This window comes from Carettochelys insculpta, chromosome 3 (assembly GCF_033958435.1).
Source record: "Carettochelys insculpta isolate YL-2023 chromosome 3, ASM3395843v1, whole genome shotgun sequence".
Lineage (NCBI taxonomy): Eukaryota > Metazoa > Chordata > Testudines > Carettochelyidae > Carettochelys > Carettochelys insculpta.
The window spans coordinates 193,615,914-193,628,557 of record NC_134139.1 but is presented as its reverse complement, the minus strand read 5'-3'; the positions used below and the strand labels follow the sequence as shown (position 1 = coordinate 193,628,557).

Here is a 12,644-nt window from a genome sequence, read left to right as displayed (position 1 = left end):
CTCATGTAGCCCAAGCCTGAGACTTTTCCATCAATGCTGACACAGAGCACTTCCACATTGGGTGAATGTATATCAAGCCATGCAAACATTAAGCAGTATGTGCCAGATTCTCACCTGAAAAAGTGGTGTAATTCCATTCCATTCAGTGGTGTTACTTGGGAATTATATCAGTCTCGATTAGATGGGAATCTGGTTTTATGCCCAGAGATCTCCAAGCATTATGACAAGAATACATTTTAAAGTCTGGATTGATTTTGCCCCAAAGAACGTACACAGAAAATTGTACTCTTTTTGCTAGACACATACAATAAAACTCCATAAAAATCTGTGTTGTGTTAAATGGAATTTTTTTTCTTTTTTCATCATGATAAATCAAGCACATTTCATAAACTGCCAATAAGCTGCACATTATGCAGTCAACTTGTGCAATCAAAAGATACAATTCAGCTTGTGGCTTTCTGTAGCATCTTCAAGGACCCACAGTTGCAACCAGAGCTTTCAGTCCACACCAGGAACAAAAATTACAATTTGGTAATGTACACATAAATATGCAACGTTTGGTAACATGGCAAAGGGAGGACAACAGTGTCCCCCCAGTCCACTAATGCAAGCAAAAAGAAAAAGACAAGAGCACGATGTATTATTTCTGCCTTAAAGACAGGGCCAAATCTAAACTTGGGTGAGCTTGGATAGTTCTATTGAAATCAGTAGTCGAGAGTGCTATACTGAGTAGTCCAGAGAGCTACCTGATCATATGTGTTTTAAAAAGAAACTGACTGATTTCCCAGTGGACATTAATTAAGTCTGCAGCCACCAGCAAAGGGCTGCTCTGAAAGATGTTTAATAAATAAATAATCCTGTAATATGCACTGTGGTAGCAGCCTTCAGACAAAACCCTCACAGCATGACACAAACATTAATGAACTGAGGCTTGTAATATTCCCCCACAGTGGCTAACTGTAGTATTATCCCAATTTCAGATGAGCAAACAGAGTACAGAAAGATAAAAGGCTCAGTTCTAGCCTCAATTACAATCAGGTAAGAGGTGCCTCTCCTATAACTAAAGGCTGAATTTGAGCCTAAGTATTCAAGGTCTGTTTGAGGTCACACAGCAATTCAGCAGCAGTGCCAGGAACATGGCTCAGAACCATGTTCCAATATTTTCCAGCCCTGAGGGGAATGAACTTTCTTATGTGCACTAGTGAGGAGGTGATGTGCAACATGTCAAACTAGCACTCATAACAAATTCATGTGGCCAGAGAGGGGCCCAGGGGTTCTGAGTGTGGGAGGAGAGTCAGGCCTGGGGCAGAGGGCTGGGTGCAGGAGTGTGAGGGCTCTGGCTAGGGGTGTGGATGCTGGGATGGGCCTACGAATGAGGGGCCCAAGGCTGGGACAGAGGATTGGGGTTCAAGGGCTGTGGACATGAGGGGTGTGGGATGCAGAAGAGGGCTCTAGGCTGGGTGGTGGGATCGAAGGATTTGGAACACAGGAGGGAGCTGTAGGTTGCAGGGTGGAGGTGCTGGAGGGGATGAAAGTGCTGGAGTGCTACAGGCCGCCAAATCAGGATGAGATGAGGTAGATGAGGCTTTTTTTGAACAACTGAGAGAAGTTTCTGGATTGCGAGCTCTCATTATCGTGGGGGACTTCAATCACCCTGACATCTGTTGGGAGACCAATATGGCGATATACAAGAAGTCCAGGAAATTTCTGGAGAATGTTGGGGATCACTTCTTGGTACAAGCGCTGAAGGACCCGACCAGAGGTTGTGCGCGGCTCAACCTGCTGCTTACAAACAGGGAGGAACTAACAGGGAAGGTACAGGTGGGGGACAACCTGGGAAGGAGTGATCATGAGATGGTAGACTTCAGGATTCTGACCAAAGGAAGGAAAGAGAGCAGCAAATTACACACCTTGGACTTCAGAAAAGCAGACTTTGACTCCTTCAGGAACCTGATGGGCAGAATCCCCTGGGATGCTACCGTGAAGGGAAAAGGACTCCACGAAAACTGGCAGTATTTTAAGGAAGCCCTATTGAAGGCGCAGAAAGAAACTGTCCCAATGCGCACCAAGAGAAGTAAATATGGTAGGAGACCAGATTGGCTTAATCGGGAAATCCTTGGAAAACGTAGGCACAAAAAGGTAGCTTACAAAAGGTGGAAACTGGGACAGATGTCTAGGGAGGGGTATAAACGTATAGCTCGAGAATGTAGGGCAGTCATCAGGAAGGCGAAAGCGCAACTGGAATTGTGACTCACACGGAATGTGAAGGATAACAAGAAAAGTTTCTACAGGCATGGTAACAAGAAGAAGGTGATCAGAGAGAGGGTGGGGCCCCTACTGGATGAGGGAGGTAACCCAGTGATAGATGATGTAGGGAAAGCTGAAGTACTTAATGCTTTCTTTGCCTCTGTCTTCATGGACAAAGACAGCTCCCGGACTAATGTGATAAGTGATGCATTGTGGGATGAAAGTGGACAACCTTTGGTGGGGAAAGAACAGGTTAGGAGCTATCTAAAAAGGCTAAATGTACATACATCGATGGGCTCAGACCTAATTCATCCTAGGGCTCTGAGGGAGTTGGCGTATGTTGTTGACGAGCCCTTGGCCGTTATCTTTGAAAAGTCGTGGAGATCGGGAGAGATCCCAGATGATTGGAAAAAGGCAAATGTAGTGCCCATCTTTAGAAAAGGGAAGAAGGATGATCCAGGGAGCTATAGGCCAGTCAGTCTTACATCAGTCCCTGGAAAAGTCATGGAGAAGCTCCTCAAGGAAGTCATTTTGAGGCACTTGGAGGAGGGGAGAGTGATCAGGAATAGTCAGCATGGATTCATGAAGGGCAAGTCATGCCTGACCAATCTGATTAGTTTCTACGATGAGATAACTGGCTCTGTGGATAGGGGAAAATCAATGGATGTGATTTATCTGGACTTTAGCAAAGCTTTTGATACGGTCTCCCACAATATTCTTGTCAGCAAGTTAAAGGAATGTGGATTGGATAAATGGACGGTAAGATGGATAGAAAGCTGGCTAGAAGGTCGGGCCCAGAGGGTAGTGATCAACGGATCGATGTTGGGATGGCGGTAGGTTTCTAGTGGAGTGCCCCAAGGTTCGGTTCTGGGTCCTGTTCTGTTCAACATATTTATCAATGACCTGGATGAGGGATTGGATTGCACCCTCAGCAAGTTTGCAGATGACACTAAGCTAGGGGGAGAGGTAGATAGGCTGGAGGGTAGGGACAGGGTCCAGACTCACTTAAACAAATTGGAAGACTGGGCTGCAAGAAATCTGATGAGGTTCAATATGGGCAAGTGCGGAGTCCTGCACTTGGGCCGGAAGAATCCCAAGCATTGTTACAGGCTGGGGTCCGACTGGCTCGGTAGTAGTTTTGCAGAAAAGGATCTGGGAGTTGTAGTGGATGAGAAGCTGGACATGAGTCAACAGTGTGCTGTTTTAGCCAAGAAAGCTAATGGCATATTAGGTTGCATCAGGAGGAGCGTTGCCAGTAGATCCAGAGAAGTGATTATTCCTCTTTATATGGCTTTGGTGAGGCCACATCTGGAGTACTGTATCCAGTTCTGGGCCCCATTTATAGGAAGGATGTGGATACATTGGAGAGGGTCCAGTGGAGGGCGACCAAAATAATTAGGGTGCTGGAGCATATGACTTATGAAGAAAGGTTGAGGGAATTGGGACTGTTTAGTCTGCAGAAGAGAAAACGGAGGGGGGACTTGATAACAGCCTTCAACTTACTGAAGGGAGGCTGCAAAGAGGCTGGAGAGAGGCTGTTCACAGTGGTCACGGATGGCAGAACATGGAACAATGGTCTCAAGTTGTGGTTGGAAAGGTCCAGGTTGAACATTAGGAAAAACTCTTTCACTAGGAGGGTGGTGAAGCATCGGAAAGGTCTACCCAGGGAAGTAGTGGAGTCTCCATCCCTGCAGGTGTTTAAGTCTCGCCTCGACAAAGCCCTGGAGGGGCTGATCTGATGGGTTTGGTCCTGCTTAGAGCAGGGGGATGGACTCGATGGCTTTTTTAGGTCTCTTCCAGCTCTATTGTTCTATGATTCTATGATTCCAGTTTGGGGTGGGGGACTCAGGATGGAGCAGAGGTTGGCTCCTGGGCAACAGAGCTAAGGCAACTGCCTGGTGCCTGCCTGTCCTGGGGCACCACCCTAGGAGCTGGACCTGCTGCTCTGGCTGCTTCCCTGCTGGCCCCAGAGCAGAGCTGTCCCAGCCACAGCAGCTCCCTGATGGCGGGGCCAGCAGGGAAAGACTCCTCTCCCCCAGCCACAGCAGGTCCAAGCTGGAGCTGGCAAGAAGGGGCACCACTCTGCCAGCCGTAGCAAGTCTTTGCTGGGACTGGATGGGAGTAGTGCCCTTGGGGACAGGCATCTCCCCCTCACTGCAGCTCTGAGCCTCGGAGTGTGCATTAACAGCTCCTGTGCTGGGCGTAATGGAAAGCTGCACGGCTGCACGCCTCAGCAGGAACTTACGTCTAGAATTCCTGGCTCCTAACCCTGTGCTTTAGCCACTAGACAAAGCATGCAAAGTCAGAAAGAATGTGACAAACGCTAAAAATGTTCAAGCTCTTGTTCAGTGGACAGTCACACTTCTTCCATCACCTCCAGCCAGCTTGCTCTGACAAGCTGCCACTACAGACTTCCCACACCAAGAACTTACTGACTAGAAAAATACTTCCCTAATACTGAGGTGCACCAGTATTAATGCCACTTTGATCCCTTACTGTTATTATTGTTGATATTACAGTACCACCTTGCAAACTCAAATGAGACCCAGCCTCAAAGTACTAGGTGTTTACACGCACAAAGTAAGAGATAGTTCCTGCCCTAGACTGCACATAATCTAAATACACAAGACACTACTGTCATTGGAGAAGGGGAGTAAATGTCAAGTCTCCTATCTCTCAGGTGGATGCTCTAGTTACTAGGCTACAGAGTCATCCTCACTCTCCCTAGTTCAGTGACTCTTTGGCTATGGTTGTTACAGTAGTGAGTTTTGCCAGCAAAACCTCAGGTTTTTTGACAAAACTTGTTGAGTGTGCACGCAAAAAATGGGATCTGGACAAAACACAACACTTTTGCCAGCAGTGTTCTGGCAGCTTTGAGGCAGAATGCTGCTGTTGACAGATTCTGTCGACAAAAAAAGCTGCTTGGATGCTTTGGTGTTGGCCTTCTGTTGACAGACAGGGCCTCCAGAACAATGGGCAGCCCTGTCTGCTGTGCTTCTGAGTGCCTGTTTTGTCGAGAGAGTGGCCGGGCAGTCCAGCAGCTCTGTCGAGAGAGTGGAGCTCTCTTGATTGGTTTTTGTGTGTGGCCACAATCTGTCAACAGGAGTTTTGTCGAGAAATCTCTTCCAGCAGTGATTTCTGTCAACAGATCGCTGTAGTATAACTGTAGCCTTAAGTATTTACACACAATGGAAGAGCATCAACAGGCAACACTGAGATCCATTTAAGTTCTCAAAGCAGGACATAAGTGATGGACAGCCTTTGTAGTGCTCCCTCTGCACAGGAGTAGATTTATCCCTGATATCTGGGATACATGTTTTTGCCTTATATAAAGTCAAAGGAGAGAAGCAGTATCACTGCATATCAATAAATGACCCCAGGGTCTGAGAGAATGGAGAGAGGGGCCCTGGGCTTCCACAGTGTAACATGTGTTTTCCACTTGCCTTCAAAGGCTAGTGCAATGGAGAGGAGAATCAGGCCCACGTGGTGTCCTCTATTAAATATACGCTATTAAACATTCCACTTAGCAAAGAATAGCATGCACATTGGGGCACCACAGTCAGAGCAGCCCAGTCAAGAGTCAAGCTTTCTGGATACTGATCAGAACAATATAAAAGGCAATAAAGGGGCAGAGAAAGAGGAAAAATATGATAACGAATTCTGTAATGACAAATGGTTCCTAAAGTGCAAAGCTGCTGGGACAGAACACTCAGCACGTCTCACCTGTGTAGTGCACCACACACGTCTGGCCCTTCTTTGGAAATGTCCGTCCTGTTAAAAATAGAAAAGTCTTTGATTAACCATCTTCTGGGGGACACTGACTTTTAACAGAGGTGCTCTCAGGAGGCTGGACTGCGGTTTGACTCCTGCTGCTTCAGCTTAGCAAGACATCTTTTCTTCAATTACTGTGATTTTCTCCTTTCTGTCAAAACTAATATATTTGCTCAGTAGCTTTAATGTCTGATTTGTCCTCGGATTGCAAACTACACCCTACCACAGCAGGGAGATGGCCTCTGGAAAGACATAATGAATTATAACTAATGGTGCAATTCATCCATGGAAGTCACGGATTCCATAACTTCTGCAGCAGTTGCTGTGGCTGATGTCAGGGCCACCTGAGCAGCCACCCCTGAGGCCAGCTGCTCCAGTGCCCTACAGCTACCTGCAGAAGCCACTGCTGGGACAATCTGGAGCCAGCTGCTTGAACCTCCATAATCACCCACATCAGCCCCTGCTGGAGTGACCCAGGTCCAGCTGGTCCCCCAGCCTGCTCAAGCAGTCATCTCAGGAACTGCTCCAGGGAATGCCCATGCAGCAGTGCTAAGGGCAGCCCTGGGGCCAGTCACACCAGGCTGTTGTTCAGGTGGCCCTGGGCAGCTGACTCTGGAGACAGTCAGAACAGTAGCTAGCTCCAAGAAATGCCCATGCACCAGACCTGGGAGTGCCCTAGGAACCGCCTAAGCAGCAGCAGTCCTAGGGTGCCCAGAAGCCATCTGGAGAGCAGTCCCCAGAAACAGCAGCCAGCGGACAACCAGCTCTGGAGCAGGCATCGACCCAGCACAGACCCTCAAAGCTGTGGAGCCCCAGAAGTAGTGACTGAATCAGGAGTATTTTTGGTAAGAGCCTTGGACCCATCGTAGCTGTGAAGTTTGATTTATTGCCTGCAACTCTTCAAGACTCTTACCAAAGATACCTGCGACCTAATCTTAGCCATAATTATAATCATTGTTCACCTGGCTGAACCCTGTTTGGTTGTCAGACTGGCTCCTGACCAGCAATTCTTTGTGCAATGCTTCCTAGTCGGGAGAGCACAGACCAATTTTGGTGGTTCTCTGGTGCCAAGTGAACAGAAAGTTTGATTTTAGTCAGAGCACCAGGAACGACACCGTTTTCCAGGACGTAGCAAAGAAACTGGCAGCACTGGAAATTTACTGGACCACTGTCCCAATGCAGTGAGCAGATTAAGCAGCTCAAAATCAACTACCAGAAATCCAGAGATTAAAAATGCACCTCTGAGAATGTGCTAATGTCTGGCTTCTGTTAGGAGGAATTGGACTGGGTGCTGGACAGTATGCCAAGTACAGAGCCAACAGAGCTCCATGACAGTCCGGTCAGCCAGGTCTGCAATCTTCTGACCCAGCCGCATACCAGAGGGGATCCAATAGGCATGGGATCAAGCTAGCAAATTGACTCAGGTACTTGAACTGGTCCCCAAGGAGGATTTGGACCCTGGAGCAGCTGCAGCACATCCTGGATCCTTACTCTGGGAACCTTCTGGACATCCCCTGCCCCATGTCAATGAGCAGCCAGCCACTGAACCAGCAGCGGAGAGGGAAGACACAGAACTCACCTCAGAGTCTGGAAAGTTTCTGGCTCTATGTTTAGCTTTATTAATATATACTGGGGGACGGTGGGGGGGAGTTTTTATTTATGAACCAATGCAAATGTTATTACAAGCCATGGACAGCAGCAAGTATCACTAACACCAGACAGCCTACCAACTCTTTGGTGTCTCACCACGACCATGTGGAATTCAAAATGGAGTCTGGGAAATGCAACACAAGCGTTTAAAAATGAAGCATTACCATAAACTCAAACATTCTTGCTAAGATGTGCCAGTGGTAAAAATAAGAACCTCATATTGCCTCTGCTGTTAGTATGTTGCTCTGTACTAACCCAGTGGTGTTAATGAGCCAACCAGAGACAGTGAACTGTCCAGGGGAGGAGCATGGTTGAAATGTAATCCATGTAAGGTAAGTGTAGCCCAGAGGTGACAAAATCACCTGTCTAAACTACAGCTTGCGGTTTTTGTGCAGTCCAGAAACACATTGAAAAGCTGTTGGTTTGGAGTTTTCTGAGTCCGCATTAGCGTGTGTGTTTCCATGCAGCCACCACAGGCTGCACCAGAAATCGTGAAAAGGCAGTAACCCACATGGGCACTAACAGAACATCCTGTTCATTCCCCCACAAATTTTGCCCCAATCCCAGGTGCTGATAGCTGGGAATTCTTCCCACAGAAGGCACTCCAGCGAGGTAGCCATGTTTTGAAGGATGCATTTTTCAAGGTCACCTCAGTAGCTGACCAGCCACTCCACTCAGAGATGTGCTGTTCAGTCACCATAAGCTTGAATACTTCAGTGGCATAAATGTTGAGACAGAATTGCAGCATGGGTGTAGACACCTGAATTTCAGTTCCTGGAACAGGCACATTGGCTGAAGGAACGGAAACAGCAAAAAATAGTTTTGAGTGGCTGCTTTTGCCAATGGCCACAAGATTGCAGGCTCCTGCTGTGCCTGCATCATGGACTGAATCCAGTCTATAGTACTATGAGCTGCATATCAGGAGCCCTTTGGACAACTCCAAACAGCAGCTATACAGGGCAAAATTATCCCCTGCACATTTCCACCCTGCAGTGATATCCCTCTCCTTGCAGTCTGCCATACCTTGCAGGACTCCTCAGCCAGGCACCAGTGAAAAGTGTATGCTAAATGCACAAGAAAGAAACAGGAAAACATGCTGGCTGACTCACAAAAATTGGGGATTTTTGATGGCCCTGTTTGCACCGTTCATAGTCTGAGGTATACACTTTGTCTTATTACTGGTTGTGGTGTTGCTGAATTACTGTTTTGGTATGCAGGTCTGCCTGGCAATACTCTAATCTTGTTATTTTTATAACACAAAATAATGGCTTGTGTGGTATTAGGAAAGATTATTGCACTCACTACATCACATCTTGTAATGTGCTTTTGAATAATAAAGACGAGCACAGGGCAAGGGCAAAAGTTGCATCCAAACACAATTTCTCCATACAGCTGTGTATAGCAATCAATAGTAAATGCATGCTCTCCCACCACACATTACAGTAATGGTCAAACCAAGGGAGATAAAAATTCATGACACTCAATATTTCCCCCTCTCACTATGTGCAGTGACAATGCACACCCATTTCTTTGCCTGATGTGACAGTACCTCATTTGTTGTAAACACTGAGGGGCCACAACATTCATATATGTACAGTTCTCCCTTTTCCAAGTCCTTATGTGCGAGCACAGAGCATCCCTGATTTTGGTGGCTTGATCCAGCTATGAGATCAGTGCACTTTCTGGTGGAATGTCCCAGTTCAGCAGTCCACTACAGTCACAGGTCCACTCAGGGGCTAACTGCTCTCCTGTCCCCTCACAAAGACTGTGAAGAGCCCAACAAGGCAGAATCATGCAGACATCGGAATCCAAAGAGGTCTGTAGACTAAACCCGTGGGATTTCAATCTACCAAAGCTACATTCAGCCACCATTGTACACCTCTCAAGTGTAATTACACTTTCTTTGGCCAGACCATCTGAGATCAGTACTGTATCTGGTTTCATAGGCCAAGACAAGGAGAGCAGCATGCAAGATTTCCCCAGAATGGCAGTGGGGGCAGTAACTCCATTTATGGCAATGCCATTTGGTGGGAATAACGTCCCAGCCTATTCACCAAGGTAGATTACCAACCAGAGGAAAACCCTGCACACAAAGTGCGAAGATCGCCACACTCCTCACTGAAGCCAAGAACATGAAAGGAAGGATCCTTTTGCAGCACTTTCGCAGGGCTGGGCATTGGTTGAGGATGCCAGATTCTCACCTTCCAAAGCAAGCCCCCTACTTTCAGCTGACCTACAGTCAAGAACCCTGCGGTGGTCACAGGAAGTGCTGCAAAGACACACCAAAAGCATCTCTTAGGAAAAGGGATGTGAACATCCAAAGCTGGGAGGAGCAAGTCCGAGGCTGACCCCAATGGAGCCATATTCTCCATCAGGCAGTGGCCAGCTTTGAGGAGGAGCCCTTTGCCCTCCAAGATAGAAAGAGAGAGAGAGAAGGAAGGCAAAAGAAAGAACTTTCTCTCAGCAGGCAAGTGCACCTGTGGGAGAGGGCATTCTCGAATCGAGGGATTGCCACCACTGCCACAGCCACCGTCCTTTGTTTATCCTGATCACCTTTGGCCAGGGAGGCCACCAGCCACACTGGTCCCCTGGGCATGTTGGGGGAGGGGCAGCTCCAGGCACCTACAGGGGGTGGGGCCTCATGCAGAAGGGCGGGGCCAGGGGTAGCCACCTCAGTGCTGCTCAAATCACACCACACTGGCTCCCCACATCAGCCCTCAGAGCTGCCCAGACCACACAATGTGGCACTCCATTGGCAATTTAAAGGTCCCAGGTCACCAAGCACCATTGCTGCTCCAAAAGCAGCAGCACCTGCTGGGAGCACTGGGCCTTTCAGAATGGCTGGGGCCCAGTGCAGTTGCCCCCTTTGCCCTTCCTCATTTCCCCCATCAATGAGCTTGCCTAAGGGTAAATCACATGCCTACCACCTCAGAAACCTCTGCCTCCACTTTACCCACAATTGACTTCTAAAGCCAAATAACTATCAATGAACCTGCAGCACTCTGGGGGTAGCCAGCTTCCAGGTAGCCACAGCAACCTGCTTTGGGTCCAATAGGGCCACCCTCAAGAGTCACTGGAATGCTGAAGGGTCAGAACGAGCTACTCACAAAGGTCCAGAAATGCAGCTTTCTTCATGCAAAAGCTCTGAGCCCACTGCTGGTGGCATGGCAATGTGATCCTACCAGTCTGTGCTCCTGGCCTTGCTCCAGAATTACTGGTCTATGCCAAGGGAGTCACTGGCAACACTAAAAATCATGAGGCACATCAGCCAGCTTGAGTTTTCATGTCTGTATCATCCTCTTCCTGGCTCCCCACCATCATTAACTCTGTCAGGTATCTTCAGCAGGTCAGAAAATGCCACCAAAATGTCCCACGGCATTTCACGAAAGCTCTTCCCATTTCCTGAAACAGGAGCAAAAGCCTGAGAGAGAAAAGCTCCTCAAATGATGATTCCGTGTTCCTAGTTCTGATTGCTAGGAGACTGCAGACCAAAAGCACAGCTCAGATGAATATGTTTGTGGGCTGCAACAACTTCCTGCCATGAGCAGGATGAACAGTCAGTTCTTCCCATGCCACAGCACAAAGGGCTAGAGAGTGGTCACATCTGAGGAGTGTGCTAAGTAGTCTGGGATATGATTGTTTGGACTTGTAGATTTAGGTAGTCTGGGACATAATTGGAGCCCTGGTTTGGGACCCATGGTCAAAAATTCTTAACCTAAAGTTGCCGATGAATGTGGACACTCAAACTCTGTGCTTTCAGAGCCAGGGTCCATGAATTCAATTCCAGCTACTCCTGGACTTACACCACCCTGTAAACATACCCTATGTGTCTGTACAAAGCATCACACAGTGGGGCCCAGATCTCACCAGGCACTATTGTGAGATCACTACCACTAACACCACCGCATAAAGTACTTCCTCGAGTTATGTGAAGGTTGTGTTCCCACGCACCCTCAGATAACTCAAATTTTGCCTAAGTCGGGGGGCGGCTTTTTTTCCCTGGCGGAACGCGTGTTCTGCAGCTGGGAAGCAGCTGGAGCTCCTTTTGAAAGGTAAATCCTGGAGCTGTGGGGGTGGGCAGTTGGGAGGGTTAAGGCTGGTGGTGGGTTAAGCCTGGGGTGAGTCAGGACTGCAGGGGGGCAGGGGTTGGAGTTAAGACAGGGCTGCATGGCCCTTTGGGGGGGTTGAGCTAGAGCTGAGTGTGAAGGAGGGGTGAACTGGGACTACATGGGGGGTGCTGAACTAGGACTGCAGGCGGGGGGGTTGAACTGAGGCCACGCAGGGCCAGGGGGTGGGTTGAGCCAGGGCTGGGGGGGAGTGGGATTTTGAGTTGCACTTAATTCATGTTACTGTGAGTTAAGTGCATCTCAAAATTGCACATTTTGAGGGATTACTGTACAATGCAAATACAATCCAGGTAAATAACGCATCATTCAATGTGGAAATGGATCAGAAAGGAAACTTTTAATCACGGGGAGGGGGAAATCACAGGATTTTAATGTTTTCTTCTGCAGCAAATTTTTGGGAGGTTATTGTGGAAAACTAGGGTCCCGGGCAATATGTTTTCAAGACATCAGTCTTCAGGAGATAGGGGATGATGTTCTACACCAGAGCAGAGAAGCTATTAATTTGTTTTGAAAAAGCGATCCCATAAAATCAAAGATTAATATACTGTCTAGTCTGGAGCCAGTGTAAACATTATAGGTGCAATAACAGTATTTAAAATGGGGATAAAACAGCTGGTCTGGTCAAAATGCTGGTGCCATCTGAAGTAATTCAGACATAACTGGTTCACTGTTCATGAAAACAAAAAAGCAGTCATGTAGCACTTTAAAGACTAACAAAATAATTCATTAGGTGATGAGCTTTTGTGGGACAGACCCACTTCTTCAGCTCGATAGCCTTACGAGAACAGTCTGTCGCATGAAAGCTCATCACCTAATAAATTGTTTTGTTAATGTTTAAAGTGCTACATG

General features: G+C 47.8%; 1 protein-coding gene across 2 annotated transcripts in view; it reads right to left on the bottom strand.

Annotated features, from left to right (window-relative positions):
* The window catches only part of FKBP1B (FKBP prolyl isomerase 1B), a 71,220-nt gene that overhangs the window by 42,629 nt on the left and 15,947 nt on the right, over window positions 1-12,644 (bottom strand). For both annotated transcript variants that reach the window (XM_074988990.1, XM_074988989.1), the window contains exon 2: window positions 5,971-6,018. Coding sequence is in view for 1 of the 2 variants with exons in the window: in XM_074988989.1 (XP_074845090.1) it covers window positions 5,971-6,018 (48 nt within the window). In the remaining variant the exon portion in view is untranslated. The remainder of the gene's footprint in view (window positions 1-5,970; window positions 6,019-12,644) is intronic.